The sequence below is a fragment of the Elephas maximus genome, chromosome 4, assembly GCF_024166365.1.
Source record: "Elephas maximus indicus isolate mEleMax1 chromosome 4, mEleMax1 primary haplotype, whole genome shotgun sequence".
Lineage (NCBI taxonomy): Eukaryota > Metazoa > Chordata > Mammalia > Proboscidea > Elephantidae > Elephas > Elephas maximus.
The window spans coordinates 132615456-132637299 of NC_064822.1; the positions used below are offsets into that span (position 1 = coordinate 132615456).

General features: G+C 38.4%; 1 protein-coding gene across 3 annotated transcripts in view; it reads right to left on the bottom strand.

Annotated features, from left to right (window-relative positions):
* The window catches only part of TSPAN8 (tetraspanin 8), a 54204-nt gene extending 39815 nt beyond the window's left edge, over nucleotides 1-14389 (bottom strand). The window contains exons 1-2 of one of the 3 annotated variants that reach the window (XM_049883894.1): nucleotides 14357-14389; nucleotides 2902-3069 (exon numbers count right to left, since the gene is read on the bottom strand). In XM_049883894.1, the coding sequence (XP_049739851.1) occupies nucleotides 2902-2961 (60 nt within the window). In that variant the 5' untranslated portion in view covers nucleotides 2962-3069; nucleotides 14357-14389. The other 2 variants (XM_049883893.1, XM_049883892.1) reach the window with 2 other exon arrangements.
* Between the last annotated feature and the right edge of the window lie 7455 nt (nucleotides 14390-21844).

A 21844-nucleotide genomic window follows, 5' to 3' on the forward strand; every position in this document is an offset into this window, starting at 1 on the left:
ACTGGAACATCTTGTCATACCAGATAGTGAAGATGCTATGAAAGTTATTAGGATTATGTCAAAAGGACTCAGGAGCCAACTTTAAGAGGCTCTTCTGGCCAAAGATGGAATAGGTTGCACGTTCTTAAGGATAACTGCAATTGAGATTAAATCTATGAATTCATACAGATACTGAAAAAAAAAAGGTAATTTATTACTGTTGGAAGATACCAGAAAATTAACTCATCACATGAATCCTACCCAGACAAACCCAGTGCCGTCGAGTCAATTCCGAATCGTAGCAACCCTATAGGACAGAGCATGAATCCTAGTAAATAAAAATAAAGAAAGGAGTGTTTATGCTGCCTTCTCTATATAAATTGGATACCACCGGTGATCAAAGAGTAGATTAAAAAACTTCTTTTTATGTAGTATATTTCAACTAATAGGTGAAGAAAAATTGAAAGAACTAGAATATCACCAATTTTCCTCTCTCAATGAATTAATGGATTTAGGTTCTTAAGCATCACAAAAAGAGATACAACCTGACAATACAGGCCTCCTGATGAAAGAACACAATACTTCTATAAAGTAGCTGTGCCAAAAAAAAAAAAAATTGACATGAATCTTATCAAACTTCCAGATACAACTACTAACTTACAGATAATACAGAAGACAGAGGGCCATGTCACACTACACCATGGTAATGCAAACAGCAAAATCCAGACCGTGGGAAATGTGAAAAGACAACACACAGAAGTACATAAAGTTGCAATGAGAAAAAAACAGATGAAGCTGGAAAGGGAACTTAAAGGTTAAAAAAGACAAACAGGATATATCAAACAATTGCACTGTTTGCACCTTATTTGGATACTGTAGGAACATTTACGAGGCAATCAGAAATTCGAATCCTGGGTGGACATTTGATGATTAAGAAATTCGTATTAATTTTTAAAGTATGGTGATGACAGAGTGGCTATGGTTTTTAAAAAGAATTATTATCTTTTAGAGACATATATTAAAATATTTGCACATGAAATTATATATGTGAGGTTTGCTTAAAAATAATATGGGAGGGGGTAGGTGAATGAGAGTATGATCAGGGAGAGGTTGGGGATGGTTTCATGGCAGCTGGGGCTCAGTGATGGGTTTGATTACCCTATTCTTTCTTCTCTTTGGATGTTCAAAGTTCCCCATAATAAAAAGACAAAACAAAATAAAACCAAAGGACATAGGCATTTCTTTGTTTATATTCTACTCCCAATGTTTAACCAGTTTTAAATATTTCAAGGAATGAAATGTATCAGGGCTAACTTTTTTAAAAACTGCCATATACGCATGAGCTTCATTTAAAATTTGCAAAAGCAGTCCATTTTTCCAGGGAAAAGAGAAAGTACAAAGGACAAACCTTCTGTACATTATTCCATTTCTTTGCTTACTTAATTCACCAGTATATCATCTGTACTCTTTAGGGCTACTGACCAGTGAATGAAAAGTCATTCTGTACAATAGGACTGTACTCATGTAGTTAAGTTTAAGCATGGAAACCCTGGTGGCATAGTGGTTAAGTGCTATGGCTGCTAACCAAAGGGTTGGCAGTTCAAATCCACCAGGAGCCCCTTGGAAACTCTATGGGGCAGTTCTACTCTGTCCTATGGGGTCACTATGAGTCAGAATCAACTCGACGGCACTGGGTTTGGTTTTTTTTTTTTTTTTTAATCATTATTTTAACAGGACAGAAAATTTTTCAACATAAAGATACCAATGGCTTGTTTACTAAGATAAAACCAAACCAAACCCATTGCCATCAAGTCAATTCTGACTCACAGGGACCCTATAGGACAGAGTGGAACTGCCCCATATGGTTTCCAAGGAACACCTGGTGGATTTGAACAGCTGACCTTTTGGTTAGTAGCTGTAGCTCTTAACCGCTGCACTACCAGGGTTTCTTACTAAGTGATAAAAAGTGATAGGCGGGTAAAAAAACAAAACGATAATTCTTTCCTGTTTCTATTGCAAAAGCCACTTTTTTTTTTTAATCCAGTATACAAGATGCTTTTTTTTTTCCATTGAGATGCTATAGGCTATCTCCGTGAATTTACTTTTGAACAGTCTTTAATTGCAACAAATATACCAAAAATGACAACATCGATTTCAGTCTTTAATTGCAACAAATATACTAAATATGACAACATCAATTTCCCATCATCCCAGCCTGCCCTTTTCACACTTTCTTTTTCCATTTTCCAGTGTTCGATGATACTTACCAATTTTTCTGATATATGTTATATCAAAGAACTTTTAAGAGACGCATAACAACCCACTGAAATACACATCTTGTTGATTGAAGAGTGGTGACACATTAAAAAAAAATGACTTTAAAATGCTTATATGTACCTACTGGCACAGTTTAGCAAGCTTTTAGTTTCTATGACTGGATGATCTTATTGTTTCCCCCGCCTTCAAGTTTCTTTTCATGTATTTATCATCCCACATCCGCAGTTCACCTGCTTCAAACCCAGACATAAAGGGTGGGTGGGAATCAGATATTGGGCTCAGGAATGGATCAGATCATGTTTTTTCCCACAGAGTCCTTAAACTGAGGAGGCCTGCATGATATCCAACTAGGAATAACTCTCCTTTAATTAAGGGACATTTTCTTCCTCCATGATTGTTTTGCAATGATATCAAAACATTTATGAAATGTTTATCCCCAGAGATCCTGAAGCCCACTTTTTTTGAGTGATTGGCTCCTTTTCAATTACTGAAATAACCAAAGAACAAGCAAATCCAAACAAGTAAATGGAAAATACATTTTCCTCCTCCTCCTGTTTCTCTAGTACAGAGTCTGTTCTCGTTTATGATATTTATATCAAGCTCCCCTTCCTTTCATAAAATTGATAATTAAAAGAAAAAACTTACCCAGAACAAGAAGTTGAAGATAAACATAGAATATTTTAAACAGCCACTCACACCTGCCATTTCGGAAAAAAATCAGGGCTCCGGATCCGTGAATTTAAGCCTTCCTTATTGGACTGTCTTGTGATATGCTCTGGGGTAATTTGCCTGCAGGGTTGTCTGTGCCCACAGCTTCGGAGCAGAAACAGAAAACAGAGAGGTAGAGAGGGAAGAAAACATCCAGTTATTAAAGCAGATAAAAAATTAACCCACACATTTAAATATTACAAGGGCTATCTCTAGGCGGATATGTTCTTTTGCTTGGCATGGCTCCTGGGGCACTGGGCCAGGATATTTATGACCCTTTCTCAAAAACTGCCTCCTCTAAAGTAAACAGATATCATGTGAAGGGAGTGGCACTGGATCAGGGGAGAGAATGGCACAGCGCAATGCTAGGTTGTTGGATTTCAGAAACCACAAACTGACTTCTCTGTCCTCTATTTCGACTATAGGGAAGTTGAGGCTGTTTTGCTGTGAAGTAAAGAGACCTTGTGTCTCAATTCATTTCTGCAAAGTTTTTTTTCAAGAATACAAAATTTTCTCTAAAAATAATAAAATTCTTTTAGAAATCTACAAAATCTGAGGGTTTAGACACAGCAACCTTTATCCCTAACCCTGGAATAGTGAAACAATCATTACATTTACCTGTATTCCAAACATTTTAAATTTATTTCTAAACAATTTCATGGAGCTGCCTTAAATGTACCATGGTTCGGGGGAGGGAGAGGTAGTCTTCCCTATCATAATAAGACCGTTCAATTTATATCTTTGTTTCTTTACGATGCTAAAAAATCTCAGTTCGCTCTCTGACTGCACCTACTGTTTTCACTTTATGATGTGTAGCCATTTTGATAATTGAGTTTGTTTTTAAGGTGGGCACTGTATTTCACTTCCTTTGACAAACTATGTGTAACAGTTTCTCTCCACCAGCTCAAGAGAGTTTCTAGATTCTTGGTTTTCTTTGACCAAAAATTCAAAACAGGCAGTTGTTTCATGAATCAGTGACCATGGATTGTATAGTTTGTCTCTGGTGCTAACAGAAGGTAGTTTTCCAGATAAAAGCAAAATTCTCTGACCTAATCAGGGAGGTGTGGATGGTTTTGTGCACCCAATCTCAATCATGCTCATTTCCACATCCTACCTCTTAAAGAGAGGATATTCCCCCTAAATAAAAGAACCCTTCAAATTGTTGTTAGGAAAATAATTAAATCTTTGTTAAATACTATACAATAGGCAAGCAAGGACTTCTTCCAAAAAAAAAAATTGACTAGTAAAAGACTATTTTTCTAATTATCACTGACATACACATACACTTTTGAAACATTCCCACTCTCTTGCTACAAACACAATGTATTTTTAATGCATTAGCGGCAACAATTCTGAGTATTAAACACCAATTTGGAGATAGGTTAAAAAAAAATGGCTTACATTTAAATAGCCATTAAAACTTTTGATGTCCTATGCTGTTCCTGCATAGAAAATGAAAATAATTTCACAAATTTCTACTGAGAGATTAATATATATTGGATAATCTATGGCTGGAAAAAGAACTTTTAATTAAGAATCAAATGGATTCATAGTCCCAGCAATGATTATTTCTAATTTTTATCTCTTTTTTAGAGATAAAATCAAAAGAAATGGATAGATTTGAATGTTGTTAAATTATTCTTGGATCTAGAATTTTGTTGACAGGAATGTGTTAAGTACCTACCAAATTTGGGTTTAGAACGGTTTTTTTTTTTTTTTTTGGGTGAATGTTGAATATTCTTACAGCGAATAGAGTTTTTAATCATCCTTGATCTCTGAAACATAAAAATCATTGGACGTGTTCTTACAGGAAAAATGACTCTAATGTCATAGAATCCCGAGTCCAATTCACAAATCTATTTGAAAACAGTCTACTCCTCTAAATTCCTACCTCAGTGAATGTTGTAATCACACAACACTTGCTCAAGCTAGGTACTGCAGAGATATTTTGTATTCTCCTTTCTTTCTCACCTTACATCTAATCAGCCCTCAAAGTCTGTTGAGCACCTAAATTTCTCAAATCCGCCCCCTCCGTGGCATCCTCTGCCATTGTCATTATTCAACCCTTTATCACCTCTTAATTGAGCCATTTTAATAGAATCATGATTAGCTTCTCTGCCAGTCTCTTCCCTCTTTTATCACCTACCACTCCAGAATTCTCTTTCTAAATACTGATTGAACATGTAATTCCCCTAATTAAAAGCCATTCTAAGGATGGTTTCCTCTGCCTACAGGAAACTCCCATTCAGACTCCTTAGAAGGGCACTTAAAGCACAAGGCAATTAGGCCTCCATCCCTGTAACAGAACTTTCTCCTGCTCCTCTCTCCCTTGTCAGCCTCCATAACCACAGGATCATCTCACAGACCTAGAACATGCCTTGAGATTGTATGCCTCTGTGCCTGTGCACATGTTGTTTCCACTGCCTGGAATACCTTTTCCCACCTTCTCTACCTGGTGAATTATTACAAATATCCCTCAGGACTCAGTTCAAATAGCACTTCACCTGTGGAGTCTCCCCCTTCCTCATCCATTGCCCCCACTCGGGGCAAATTTGAACAAACTTTTAATATATAATTGCCATCCTGTATTACATTTGTTCGTGTCGCTCCACTTTTTGATCCTTTACCCCTAGAAGACAGAGACCCTGGCCTGCTCATCTCTGTACCCAGAGTAGCTAACATTGGAGATAATGAAAAAAAACAAAGCCCAAACTGTTGCCATGGAGCCAATTCCAACTCATGGAACCCCATGTATTACAGAGTAGAACTGCTCCAGAGGGTTTTCTTGGCTGTAATCTTTACAGAAGGAAATTGTTAGCCTTTTTTTCTATGGCACTGCTGGGTGGATTCAAACAGCCAACCTTTAGATTAGTTGTTATTGCTGTTGTTGTTAGTTGTTGTTTAGACGATTCCAACTTGTGGACATCTTATGTGTGCAGAGTAGAACTGCTCCATAAGGTTTTCAAGGCTGTGAGCTTTCGAAAGCAGGTCACCAGGCCTGTCTTTCAATGTACCTCTGAGTGGGTTCAAACCTCCAACTTTTTGTTTAGTAGTCAAGCGCAAACCATTTGTGTCACCCAGAGACCTTACTTAAGATAAAGGGGTATGTAATTGCAGCCAGAATCTCCAGAAACTTCAACTAGTGATACTTTTAAGAAGGTTCTAGGGAACTAGCAACATGTTACCTACTGCCATCCACCTCTTTTTCTGCAAAAAGTCAATTATGAGGTAAAAAATCAGTTTATTTTAGGACTTGTGAGAATCTTTAACTTGCTAATATACAAGAAGATTATAAAATACATATTAATTCTCAAATGATTATGACCCCAGAACATTATGTTTAGAGATATATTCTTGGACCAGTGTTACAGAACATACTTACAGAAACACTACTCTAGACAACCTCCACATTTTACACTGGAGAAAAGTGAAACTCAGGGAGGTTGAGTAGCCCAAGTTCACAAAACCGGTAGGTGGCCAAGCTCCTTCAAGAAATGAGGTCTCATGATGGTCAGGTCAATACTTTATCCATTTGCATCAATTATCTGTCAAGTTATGTAGTACTATTATAAGATGAGTCATTTATAACCTTAGATCTTAAAAAGATGTTATATAACAGATATTTCAACAGTGGAAGGTAGGTGTGGGGAGTGACAGTAATACATCTTAGACCCCAGGAAAGACCAGGCCAGGAAGCAGAGACAATGGAGAGTAGGGACAACTGAAGGAAAGAGCAGAACAACAACAAAGAAACCAAACCCAGTGCCATCGAGTCGATTCCGACTCATAGCAACCCTACAGGACACAGTAGAACTGCCCCATAGAGTTTTCAAGGAGCGCCGGGTGGATTTGAACTGCCAACCCTTTGGTTAGCAGCTGTAGCAGTTAACCACTACGCCACCAGGGTTTCCAAGAATAAAAGGCTCAATAAATTTAGACTTCAGTTTTCCTCTTGTTGCCCTCATGCCAACTATTATAGTTCATAGGGTCAAGCAGAATAAGGATTCAGATCTGATTAATCATGAAAACTCTCCACCAGGCAATTATCAAGCCAGGAGCCCTAGTGGTGCAATGGTTAAGCATTTGGCTACTAACCAAAAGGTGGACAGTTCGAATCCACCAGCCATTCTTTGGAAACCCTAACGGGGCAGTTCTACTCTGTCCTATAGGGTCACTTGGAGTCGGAATCAACTCAACAGCAACAGGTTTGTTTGGGGTTTATTGTTTCATTTTGTTTTGTTTTTTGGTTTAGGTGATAGTAGTATGGGGAGCCGGGTGTGTGTGTGGTGAGGGGTGGGGGAGGTAGAGACAGAGAGAAATTGATTCTTTGGGCTTGGGACAGAGAAAAGGGTATGAGTCAGACTACCAGATACCCTATATAAAATGTGGCATTTTTCTCTAGATCTTCAAGCAAACCAGGGGACTAGAATTAGAATGCAGCCTAGGTATGTGGTTCATATTTTCCTCATGGTATCATCTTCCTCTTTCTAAGATATACACAATAATTTATTCAACAAATTTTATTGAATGCCTACTATCCTTTTCATTACTGCATTTTTCACATTAATTTTTTTTTTGGATGGCATGTGTTTTCGGCATTGGAATGCATGCTTACTAATGAGTGTGTGTAAATTTTTCATTGGTAATACTGGTTTTGAGAAACATTATCTGGTAATACAAGCCACCAATGAGACAAGCAGCACCGTGGTGCCACCAATCTGTGGTATGACGATATACCAATGAAAGCTATATAGATAATTTATCGTAGGCGCCTTTCTGTTAGGTACAAGGGGAACCTCTGGTTTTCCAAATATCACACACACACACAAAAATAAGCCCATCAGGGCTTCCTAACTGTCACACAGGAAAGTCATAATTATGCTTGCAAGCCTTACCTCATAGAAATAAAGGAGAAAAAGGCAAAAGTTTACAAGACCAACACATCCAGGAAGCATCACCTAATGGAGGAATGTTCAACCTACACAACAATGAGCCTCCAACTCTTGTCCACCGAGCTTCACGCATTTTAAAAGGGACCCACCTTGATGCTAAACGCATGCATTAGAGCTGGAATAATTCCTTACCTCCGAGGTCTGGAGGCACAAAAAGTGGCTGGTGTACCCTTATACTAATGGTAAGAAAAGAGTTGAACATATTTGCTGGAGACACAGCAGCTTAAAAAACAGTTAAAATTTCTGCCTTCATGAAGCTTACTTTATAGTGAGAAGATAACTTACTGTTTTGATTTATGTTTCCAAAATGTAATAATCCTAATATATTTGTCAGTGGAGTATGTAGGAAAAAGTAAATTATGTGTTTTAGAGAATAGGCTATATTCTCGTACTGATACCCAATCTGCTCCACATTATCACTGTAACTTTATAGCTTGTGACATTTTTTATGGTATTGTGAAAATTCAGTTTATTTTCTCAAAGGCTAGTACCAGTAGTAAGAAAAATGATTCTGACATTTCTCTTCCTCATTACTGTAACTAGGGGTGGGTTGTAAGGGCATGAAGTCATGTAATAAAACAGAGTGAAGGCAACGTTCTGGTGCTCGTTAGCATTTCTCATTTTGAAATAGATTTTTTCTTATCTTTGGAAAATTGAAGCTTGCTCGCTTACCGGCCTTAAGATCCTTTTCATAGAAGTAGAACCTTGGCCCTTTTTTCCTCCGAACTTAGGGAATGCTGGTACTCTAGCCTTCCCAAGACCAACAATTCTCTTATGCTTTCATGTGACCCAGTGCTCTGTGCCTCCTATCTTGTGTGCTTATGGAGCATAGCTCATAAAAACCTTCTGCGTATTCCTACTGGGCATGAGAAGCATCTGGTATGAGAATGACCCCTCTCCATCCTTTACAGGAAGTTACGAGACAACATCTACTCATAGTATTGATTCCAGTTCAAAAACCAAGTGTGTGGCTTAGAGTTGTCCTTATGAAGTAGCAATATGGTATTCATGGAGAATAGCTTTCCAATGCCTAATGTCCAATATTCTTCCTCTTCTACAGAAATTTTTAATCTAAAATATTCATGATTGGCACTTTGACATAAGTTACTTACCATACATGTCACATAGGAAAAATATGAAAATACATATGAGAAAAAGACTTCAAATCACCAAAATCTATTTTTAAGTGTTTATAAGTAAAAATTGAGGCAAATGGTGTAGAGATTAAAAATGAGTTTCTGACTGTGGTAGAGTAGAAATGCTTTATTCTCCTTTTATATTTTCAGGAGTTACAGAACGATGAGAAAGAGGCCAGCTAGCTGCTGGGTGGAATCCAGGGTCAGGCACTTGGCTTGGCAGCCCCCCAAGCTCAGCTCTGCCAGCCTTCTTCCCTAAAGTGATCTTCTTCTTAGAAAAGATTCACCTTAAATGATCTCACAGGAGCCAAAATATCAATTTCTTAGTTTACCATGAGAAATGCACCCATGGAGCTATATAGCATGATGAACTATATTAGCTGATTAGACAATCCTCTGCCTATAAGAGAACCTCACAGAAGGAAGAGCATACACAGAGGGTTTCTTGAGAAGCAAGTTAGGTAAAGGGGTCAGGATATATGTTGTCAAGATTGGACAGGCTGCTGTGTCTAGAACCATCCAATAGCCAAGCCCTCCAGATAGCTTTGCCAGAGGTCACAACAGCCTCTCTCTGAATACTGATGGCGACACTGCCAAATTCTTTCTCCTCAAGGTTACCTTCTCTGTACACTATTCAATCCATGCCCCCTTTGTGAAAACAGTCTATCTCTAAATGGGGGTACATGATAATCAATTGAGTTTCCATTTACCAAACAGTAATTACGATTTGGAGTCCTTGGATGGGTGCAACAGTTAACATGCTTGGCTGCAAACTGAAAGGTTCGAGGTTCCAGCCCAGCCAGAGAAATCTCAGAAGAAAGGGCTGGCAATCATCTTCTAAAAATCAGCCATTGAAAACCTTATGGAGCACAGTTCTGCTCTGACACAGGTGGGATCACTAAGAGTTGGGGTGATCTCAATGGCGACTGGTTTGGTTTTAACTACAATTTATTCTTCCTTCCAAAAATATATTTTAATTCCTTTTTAGGAGTTTCTAAAATTCGTCACTTAAACACAGCCTGTCTCTTGGTCCATTCCTATAGACTTTACTAGTTGATTTCTCAGAGATCAAATCTTATTTTCCTTCTTTCCAACTAGGGACTTGTCCCCATGCACAGACTATAATATTGAACAAAGACATAAAACAGAGCTTTGTCATCACCGTTCCAGGATCATTGAATGTTCCGTTTTTATGCTGAACATTTGTCTGGTTGTTTGCTTTTTTTTTTTTTTTTAACTTTAGAGTTTAAACTCCAACCTGCTTTTCCAGGAGCTGTCTCTGAATCAGCCCATTGTTTGGTGAAGTTCACAAGGTACACATTAGCTCTGAGCACAACTGGGTTCTGAGGTAACGTTGAAAAAAGGCAGGGAAGTGACTAGAGGCCACCACCATAGAAGTCAAAGAAAAAAAATAAAGGGGGGGAAAAAAAACATTAGAATAGGTGAGGACGTGGAGGTTCTCAAACTAAAGGAACAAACAAAATGTTACCCTGAAATTAATTCAGGCTTAGCCCATGACTGGTCAGAAATAAACACATTTTATGCACAATGTTAATGAGGATCTCACAAGTGACTAATTCTAAATTAGAAAGATTTATTCAACCTCACACAATGGGAACATGCTGCATAGCTATTTTGGTATCCAGGGGAAAAAAAATAACAGGAAGCCACTGTAAAACATCATGTATAAGGAATTCACAAACCACCATCTCACAACTTTATAAGAAGCAACAAAATGTATCCCAAATAAGTTCAGGTAGAAAAGAACTCAGACTCTGGTTCGAATTAGTTCTTTTTGTAAACCGCGGAGACTCCAATTTGAGATTTTTTTCTTAAGTACTTGAAAGATCTGATTCTATCTTAACATAAGAAGCCAAAAGAAACGGGGACATCCTAGTAAACCTGTGGTTTTGTGCCCAAACCTTGGTTCTTGATCAAGAGGGCAGTGGCCTGGCTGCATTTTCCTTACTGTTGTCCCATCTGAATGGATCATCCCAATTTAACCTACATCAAACAAAAGTGAATGTCTTCAAATGACAATTTCCAAATGCAGTCTTTCAAGGAACCAGACATGGACTACACCATTTCTCCTAAAATTCTCTTTAGGTTCCTGTCTTCGTTTATGATCAGGCATTAAAGAGTCCTTCCCTGAACTTCCCAGCAATTCTCTTACTCATTAACACCCTGGTTGATGCAGAAAATGTCTCACTCATAGGCCAATCGTGTGAGGAAGTCAGAATTCTTTTTAAAAATACACTACTCAAGTAGTCATTCAAGTGCCTAGGGATAAAAAAAAAAAAGCCTAGGGAATGTTTTTCCTTTAAAAAGAGTCATGATGATCTCCAATTTCACTTACACTAATCATTAAACCTTCAGAAAGTATCCCAAAGGAGACCTTACTTTTTTCTTTTTCTTTTTTGTAATTTTGGAAAGGACCCAACCTTTTCTCTCTACTAATTTATTTATAACATATTCATACTTGAGGCTTCGGAAAGCCAGAGAATTCCCTTAAGTGTTCTACTCTCTTTCCTCCTCACTCTTCATGCTTTCTTGAATACATGAATGTGAAGAGGTATTGTCAAGCCAGGAAGACTGGTCTAGCTAAGGCCGATCAATAAGGAATGTGCAAATCTGGAAACATATTCTGGGATTTCTAGTTACCAGTACAGGGCCTGATAAGTCAAAAAAAAAAAAAAAAAACAAACAAACTTGTTGCCTTAGAGTGGATTCTGACTCATAGCGACCCTATGTATAAGAAATGGCCAGAAATTGCAAGTTTCTCAAGAATAATTGTGTTCTCAATGCCCCTAAGGAGCATTTTGAGAAGGAAATAGTTCCTAAACCAATTCTCTGTACAGTAAAATATTACATCACTCCCCAGCTTTGAACTTGCTAATGGATTCCCATCACAATTAGAATACAATCCAAAGCCCAAACAAAGCCACACAAGATGGGCCCTTGGCTGCCTGGCTGACTTTATATCCTTCCACTTTCACCCTCACTCATACTTTCCAGCCACAATGGACTCCTTGCTGCTTTTTGTATTTGCCAAGCACATTCCCAACTGAGGGCCTTCCTAGTTCTTCTTCCTCTTCTGGAATCCTCTTTATCTACAGAGCTAGATAGTTCATCCTCTCCACTCATTGTATTATGTATTTGTTTATCTGTTTTATTGTCTGCTTCCTTACTGGAATGGAAATATTAAGAGGTCAGGGGCATTGTCTGCATTGTTCACTGCCATATCTCCAGTGCCTAGAGTAGAACTGCCCCACAGGGTTTCTAAGGAGTGGCTGGTAGATTCGAACTGCTGACCTTTCTGTTAGCAGCCAAACAGCCTCTGTGCCACCAGAGCTCCAGAATGTAGTAGGTGCTCAATAAATATTTGTTGAATCAATGACTAAATAGCAAGTTATCTAAATATACTTTTTTTGGTAACAATAATAAACAGCATCTGTGTTCACCATTATGTTCCTACAGCCAAGCTCCACCATGTGTTAGACTAGGATACAGCAGTACAAAAGAAAAATAAAGTCTATACTGTCTTACGGAGTTTATATTCCACCAGTATGAGACAGTCAACAAACACATACGCAGATAAATAAGCAAGGAAATGCCCAAAACCAAAGCAAATTCATTGCCATTGAGTTGATTCCAACTCATAGCAACCCTATAGGACAGTGTAGAACTGCCCTGTAGGGTTTCCAAGGCTATAATCTTTGCAGAAGCAGACCGCCACATCTTTCTTCCCGGGAGCTGCTGGTGGGTTCCAACCACCAACCTTTCTAGTAGCAGCCAAGTGCTTAAACACTGGGCCACCGGGGCTCCTTAAGGAAACACCAGGTAAAGATAAATGGCAAGATCTTGTGCTACAAAGTAGCTGAGGGAAATAGTTCATATTACATGGAACACTGATAAGGTGACATTTAAGCTGAGTCCTGAATGGTTAGAAGGAACAAATCAAGCTAAGAACTAGAGTAAGAGCATTCCAAAGGTAACATATAGTACAAAGGCCCTAAGGCGACCACATACTTGTTGTGCTGGAGAAAGAAGGCCAGTGTGTACATAGCAGAAAGTGTTAAGGGGAGCATGGTCTGAGATGAGGTAAGAGAAGAAGTCCTTTAGGTTAGATCCTGTAGAGCTTAGTAAGCCAGGGAAAAGAGAATGGAGTTTATTATGTGTTACTGGAAGCACTTGGTGGCTTTTAAACAGTGAAGTGAAATGACCCAGTGATCCAGGTAGGAGATAATGGTAACTAGTGGCTGGTCTAGAGTGATAGCAGTGGCGAGGAAGAAAACTGAGTGAATTCAGGGTATACTTTAGACATGAAATGAACATTAAAAGTGAAGAAAAAAGATAAACATGGATGCCACCCTGACTTTATCTTGAACAGCTTGGTGGATAGTGATGCCACCAAGAAGGAGAAAACTGGGAGAGGAGCAGAAATTCTGTTTTGGACATCTTATACTTGAGATTCCTATTAGGTACACAAATGGAAGTATCAGGTGGGAAACTGAATACATGAATCCAGAGTTAGGGAGAAAAATCAGGGCTGGAGATGTAAGTTTGGGTATCCTCACCACATAAAGAATATTTAAAGCCGAAATATTGGACAAGATTACCTAGGAAGAAGGTATCGACAGAAAACATGAGGAACCCTGGCTCAATCCCTTGAGCATACCAGTATTTAAAGTTGAACAAAGGAGAAAGAGTAAGTACATAGGTCTAAAAGCAGTAAACATTGAGTTAAGAGGTGAGCAGATTAAAAAAAAAAAAATTCCCACTTCCCACTTCAGTTCTGACATCAACTGCCTATGCAACACTTCTTTCTCTGATTCTAACCACCCAGAGCTAGGTCAGATCTCATGAGTTAAAAAGACACAGCCCTTCAGAATGTCACATAGACAGATGCCACACTACAGTTTGGGAGTCCCTATGACATTCTCACTTCTGACCACTTGGCTACAAATTTGGGGTCTTCCCACTACCCCTTCAGGATGCCAGCTGCAAGCTTGGGGGCTCCCCAGGCTTCCTAACTTCTGATCTACTGGCTACAAATTCGGGGGTTCCTCTACCCCCTCAGGGTACCAGCTTTAAGGTCAGGAGTTCCCAGTCCCCCTCACTTCTGATTTGCTGGATCCCCTACTCTTTTGGATTCCATAATTCTCTGGAACAACTCACAGAAAGTGCTATACTTACGATAACAGTTTTCATGTAAGAAAATGTTATAAATGAAGAGACGCATAGGGTGAGGTCTGGGAGGGTTCCCAATGTGAAGCTTCCACGTCCCAAAAAAGAATGCGCTACCTTCTCACTTGCATGGATGTCTTTCACCAGTCAGGAAGCCTGTGCAGCTTCCGTGTCTAGAGGTTTTATTGCCAGTCTCATTACGTAATGAAACTCCAGCCTTCTCCTCTGAGGTTGGTTGGTCTCACAAGGTGATTATGAGATATCATGAGGTAGGTCTTCCTGGCCTGGCCAGCCCCCACTCCAGAGTTACCTCATCACCACACCTAACCTGTTAGTTATATGTGGTCTTGAGTCCTCATCCAAGACACTTAAATTCCAAGGTATTTTGTTTGTTTGTTTTTCTTTAACAGATTATTTCTCAGGAAAAGGAGCATGGGTGATGCAAGCAGTTTGTGACTGACTGCTAATCAAAAGTTTGGTGGTTCAAACCCACCCAGCAGCTGAGTAGAAGAAAAGTTCTGGCAACCTGCTTTCATAAAGAGATTACAGTGAAGAAAAGCCTATGGAGCAGTTCTACTCCATAACATATGGGGTGATCATGAGTCAGGGGACTCCCAATCTGGTGGCTGGCATCTGCCTATTTGACAATCTGAAGGATGGTGTCCTTTTAACTTATGAGATCTGACCTCACTTTGGGTGGTTAGGGTCAGAAAAGAAAGTGTTACCTGAGCAGTTGATGTCAAAACTGAAGTGAAAAGTGGGGCTTTTTTTTTTTTTTTTAATCTACTCACCTCTTAACTCCATAAATTCACTGCTTTTTAGTCCTATGTTGCAGCTAACAACAACATCTCTCAGGAATCCAAGACAAAGACCAAGTTTTTTGGGTAAAGTTAATGTAAACTCCACAAGAGGGAAACCAGGAGACTAGTGTCCAGTAAGTGAGATGAAGAAAGTGTCTTAAAGAGAGAGTGGGGTAGCTGCCAAGTGCTATTGAGAGGCCTAGAAAGATGAGAACTCCCAGTGAGCACCGGTTTTGGCAGCATGGAAGTTATTACTGTGTTTAAGAGAAGACCAATCTTAGTCCCATAGTGGGGACAGACCCAAATGGAAGGGTTGAAGAAGAAATGAGAAGTATAGAAGTAGAATCATTTACTTCAAACAATTACTTTAAGTTTTGCTGTGAAGGGAAGCACTTAATATATGGAACCTGGGAAAATATGAGCTCACACAGTTCTATTGGCCACTAGGAATTTCAGAGGGTTGGAGAAATTTGTTCCCACATAAAATGAATGGGAGAGTTTCTTATTTACTCTGTATAGAATTAAGATTATGATGTCGTGTCATGTAGAATTAAACTCCTTATTGTTTCTATGGAAGCCTATAGAAAATCATAAATGCAGATCACAGCTAAGAAAATTGTAACATTGAAAAGAAAATAAATAAAAATATAAGGTTTCTTGGCTAATAACTTTCTGTAGGCTTTGAGATAAATTACTCTTAAATGCTGTTATAACTAAAAATTGTACTTTACCCAATAAGCATTAATAAGAAATGTATATGTCAACTGAATAACATGTCAGCTGACAAGTCTAATCAAATGTGAAAAGTATTAGATGGAAAATCTCTGGTCAGAATTTTTATAGATGTATTGTCCCTTGTTCCAGAAACAATCTTCGGCAGCTTACACAAATATATACATAATTATAAAATAATAAATAAACAAGGAAATCTAAGGTGAAGAAATGGATGGGGACAGGGTGGGGACAAGACTTCTCAGAGTATATCTTTTAATTTGTTTTTATTTTTGAACTTTGTAAATGTATCATCTCTCCAAAACATCAAGTAAAAAAGGAAGAAAGAATCTGGAGTTGCAATCTAAAGCAGAGGAGACAGATAACTGATCAGGTCCCCGCAGGTAGGCTGGGGTGGCATTTTATATCTGCTTTGCCAGTTTTTTTTTTTTTTTTTTTTGCCAGAGGCGAACTGTCAAGGTGTGAGCTCTATAATAGCTGGCTAGAGGCAGAATCTAAATAGATAAAGAGGGAGCCAATAACCAGGACCCTAATAAAACATAAGGACAATTTTTCAGAATAGGAAAATTGAACTTAATGATCTCAACACATGATATAACCAGGCAGACATATATATAAAAAGACAAGGCTCTATGACCACTCATGTTAGGGTAGGAGTTTTTTGCTCTCTTCTTTGATTTTAAATTTTTTCTTGGAGTATAAAGACCAGTTTGGTACATGTTAGATTACATTCCTGAAGAGAGAAAAAAAAAAGTACATTCTGCAGAAGCCAGAAACAAGGGCAAAGGACACTGTTCTGAAAGTAGATGATTCCCCCATCACAACCAAGTTAGGTTACTATTTTCAATTTTGACCCATGTTTTACCCAGCATTTTGTTAACCAACCTAGATGGGTCACCTTCTTCCTGACTGTTTAATTTCTTCATGTGCATACTAATATTTTTCCATCTCCCAAAATCACCAACTCAAGGCTTTATCTAACTAAATTGCTTTGTTTCTCAAACAAACAAGTATCATCTCCTATATTGCCTATTTATTTTTAATGGGACAAGCATTATCTTATGTGGCTCAAAACCATTACTCTTTACTAATTCTTTTCCCAATTCACAGAAGTATTTTTTAATTCTATCTCTAAAATAACTCTAGCCTCTGTCCAGCTTTACCATGTCTATAGCCAATAACTTATTGTGCTTTATTGAATTACAATAAATTATTGAATTACAATAAATTACTAACTACAATAGCTGCCTTTTTGGCCTTCAAGGTTTCAGCCTGCCAAGAACTGTGAAGAGTCAGAGATTTTACCCTACTTGCAAGCTAGCAGGTTAGTCTGCCACAGTTTCATATTGATAGCAAAAGACATGAGACTCCTGAGTCAGAGACAAATGACTTTCTGACTCACAGTGCAGAAAACTCCATAAGCTTTGTGTTTGCATTGATTTCCCTTGTCCTCCAATCCCAGATGCCCAGGTAAGTTTTTATCATACCTGAGCAACCTCGAACCTAGGAAACCTCAATCTTTTAAATGGATTTCTACTCCTTTAAAATCTTTTCCCTGTTTCTACGGAAACCCTGTTTTTATCTTCCAAGATCATTTGCTGTACTACCACCACCACCCGTTGCCGTTGAGTCGATTTCAACTCATGGTGATTTCATGCATGTCGGAGTAGAACTGTGTTCCGTAGGGTTTTCGCTGGCTGATTTTTTGGAAGTATATCACCAGGCCTTTCTTTCAAGGCAACTCTGGGTGGACTCAAATGTTCGGCCTTTCAGTTAGCAGCAGAGTGTGTTAACACTTTGCACCACCCAAAGAGTCCTTTTGCTATACTAATATCCTTGAGAAGACAGTCTGGAACAAAGGCTGTCAACGTCTCTGTTCAGAAGACATGCAGAAGTGCAAAAGATCCATGGAGAATTTTCTCCCAACACAAATGTTCACCTTTCCAGTGAACAAACAAAATAAATTACTTTAAAAAACTCCTTACATTTCACTACAATACCTGTAATGGTACTCTGTCTTACTTAAAATATAAGCTACTTAGCAGAGCATCAAAGGCCCTTCAACACCGGTCTTCCAATTATCCCTTCTAATCTTAATTTCTAAGATTTCCCAGCATGTACCATCCGTGTCAGCCAATATGAACTTTTTGACTTTCTTCCATTTTTACCAGCTCTGTACTCCTATTCCTTCCAGTCTCCCTGTCTCAAATGCTCTCCCCATATTAACAACTTCATTGATACAAAATCAGATCAGTTCTTTCAAACCTTAACTCAAATAATACCTCTTACATGAGACTTTTTAAAAATAGATCTCTTCCTTCTGCTAGACTTTTATTGCACTTTTTCCCCTTATAACTCAATTTTAGCCCTCTCTGTGGAAATCCTGGTGGCGTAGTGGTTAAATGCTACGGCTGCTAACAAAAGGGTCGGTAGTTCAAGTCTGCCAGGCGCTCCTTGGAAACACTATGGGGCAGTTCTACTCTGTTTGTAGGGTGGCTATAAGTCGGAATCAACTCGACGGCACTGGGTTTAGTTTTGTTAAAGTTAGTTGTCTATTTGCATTTTTTTTCTCTACTAGCATGTTAGCAGGAAACCCTGGTGGTGTAGTGGTTAAGAGCTACAGCTGCTAACCAAAAGGTCAATAGATTGAATCCACCAGCCGCTCCCTATGGGGCAGCTCTCCTCTCTCCTATAAGGTCTCTATGAGTCATAATCGACTTGACAGCAAAAGGTTTGGGTTTGTTTTGTTTTTTTTCAGCATGTAAGCAACCAAGGTCTATATTTCTACAACTTTGAGTCTCTCAAACCATAAACTATGTCTAATAGGTATTGAGTGAATGAAAAATATAAATAAGTGTTATGATTTTTGTATTTTCCAAAGGAATTTCTAGAGAGAAAAGAGGGTATTATTTTGAAAAACAGTCTTTTATCAGCAAAACTACTGTTCCCCAACTCACCAAATTTTTCTCATCATCCCCATAACTAGAGATATGTTTTAGACTTTCTAGTTGTCTTGGCACAAAACCCAGTGCTTCCTATTATTAAACCTTCTGTAATATTTTAACCTCATGTGAAAGTAGCAAATCAAAACCAAAAACTGCATTCTGGCTTGTCAACATCCCTCTTTTTATCTCTTGACTAAAATCCTTCTCCAACTTTCCTAACGGTTTGACATCCTTTGAGTGCTTTTATGTTATCATTGCTGTTCATGAAGTCACCTTGCACAATCCAGCCCTCCCAAGAGGATGGAAGGTTCCAATTAAGTTAACAGACAGCAGGTTGAAAACAGTTGTTCACTGAGATCAGGATAATACAATATTTTCAAGAATAAGAAGTTCACAACTTTTTTTTTTTTTTTTCCCCAGAAACAGTAACATACAAGGCAGCTCAACTAGCAGGGAAGACAAGATGGCTTCATTAGAGAAACTGTGAAGTGAAGGGGCAAAACAAGGGAGAAAATGAGCTATCTGAAGAGAGGTGCAATCCAAAGACTCTGGGAAAAACTACCCACTTTACCTTCACCGGAATCCCTGGGTGGTGCGAACAACTAACACACTTGGCTGCTAACCAAAAGGTTGGAAGTTCAAGACTACCCAACAGCCTGTGAAAGAAAGGCCTGACAATTTACTCCCAAATAATCAGCCACTGAAAACCCTATGGTGCAGTTATACTCTAATATAATGAGGTATTCATGAGCAGGAATAGACTCAACAGTAACTGATTTGTCTTCACAAAGTCCTGGGCTTAAAAGTAAGAATCTGCTTTTTATTAGCTCAGGAAGCTTTGTTCTTTTGTCTATTCAAAAAATATTTGTTAAGTACCTACTAAGTGCTAGGCTCTGGGTATTTGGTAGTGAAAAAAACAAATGCAGCCCCAGCCCTAGTAGAGTTTGCAAACTAGTATGGCACATAGACAATATAAATAAAACAATAAATAAAGTCATACTTACAAATTATGATGATGAAGAAAAGGAGCTGAACAGAAAATTTCAAAGGGTGGCTCTAGAAGACAAAGTAAAGTATTACAATGAAATGTACAAAGACTGGAGTTAGAAAACTAAAAGGAAGAACAGGCTCGACATTTCTCAAGCTGAAAGAACTGAAGGGGAAAATTCAAGCCTCAAGGTGCAATATTGAAGGATTCTATGGGCAAAATATTGAATAGCAGGGAAACATCAAAGAAGATAGAAGAAATACACAGTCACTGTACCAAAAGAATTGGTTGATGTTCAACCATTTCAGGAGATAACATATGATCAAGAACCGATGGTATTGAAGGAAGAAGTCCAAGTCGCACTGAAGGCATTGTCGAAAAAAAAGGCTCTAGGAATTGACAAAATACCAATTGAGATGTTTTAACAAACAGGTGCAATTCCGGAAGAGCTCATTCCTCTATGTCAAGAAATTTGGAAGACAGTTACCTGCCCAACCGACTGGAAGAGATCCATATTTGTGCCCACTCCTAAGAAAGGTGATCCAACAGAATGTGCAAATTATTGAACAATATCATTAATATCACAAGCAAGTAATATTTTGCTGAAGATAATTCAAGAATGGTTGCAACAGAATGTCAGTAGGGAACTGCCAGAAGTTCAAGCCAGATTCAGAAGAGGATGTGGAATGAGGGATATCATTGCTGATAGCAGATGGATCCTGGCTGAAAGCAAAGAATACCAGAAAAATGTTTACCTGTGTTTTATTGACTACACAAAGGCATTTGACTACGTGGATCATAACAAATTATGGATAACATTACAAAGAATGGGAATTCCAGAACACTTAATTGTGCTCATAAGGAAATTGTACACAGCTTGAGGGACAATTTTTCAAACAGAACAAGGGAATACAGTGTGGTTTAAAATCAGAAAAGGTGTGTGTCAGGGTTGTATTCTTTCACGATGCTTATTCAATCTGTACCCTGAGCAAATAATTCAAGAAGGTGGATTATATGAAGAAGAATGAGGCATCAGGATTGGAGCAAGACTCATTAACAACCTGCAATATGCAGATGGCACAACCTTGTTTTTTGAAAGCTAAGAGGGCTTGCAGCTTTTCTGATGAAGGTCAAAGGCTACAGCTTTCGATATGGATTATGCCTGAACATACATAAAACAAAAATTCTCACAACTGGACCAATAAGCAACATCATTTTCAATCACCTTTTATGCATGTGATAGCTGGATAATGAAAAAAGAAGACAGAAGAAAAAGTGATCCATTCTAATTGTAGTGTTGATGAACAATGTTGAATATACCAAGGACTGCCAGAAGAACGAACAAATCCATCTTGGAGGAAGTGCAACCAGATTCATTGCTCCTGAGAAGCAAGAATAGCGTGACTTTGTCCTGCTTACTTTGGACACTTAATAAGGAAAGACCAATTGCTAGAGAAGGACATCACGTTTGGTAAAGTAGAAGGCCAGCAAAAACCAGGGAAACCCTCCATGAGATGGATTGACACCGTAGCTGCAACAATTAGCTCAGACATACCAGCAATTGTGAAGATGGCACAGGACCAGGCAATGTTTCATTCTGTAATACATAAAGGTCACCGTGAGTCAGAACTGACTCAATGGCAAATAACAACAAAAACAGACACATAAACTATGAGTACTGGCAGAAGGAGATATTAGAAAATTTCACAAAATAGAGAAAATCTGATGAGAAACTCAGCATCCTTTTCCTCTTCATTTCTTGATTAGTCCCTCATCTGGGTTTCTGTATGATGGCAAGATCTTACTAATTCATATGCTGATAATTAGGGATTTTACATTTGTTCTGTGAAGTAAACGAATAATGTAATCAAAATGTAAGGAGGCAGAATGCTTAATTTAATTAAGGAAACCTGTTGTTTCTGAGCAGCTTTGACCACATGTATTTGCATATAATTAATGCGTTGATTACAATGTCTTGGATTTACTCTGTAAAGCAAGCCAAGTAAGACCTTCCTCTGTAACACTTGACCATTATATACTTGTATTTCTTGACAAAATTTGCCGTAAATAAGGCATGCCACTAACTGATACTTTTTTCTTAGTACAAATTAGCGTTTGTTACGTAACCAGCCCTAAATTG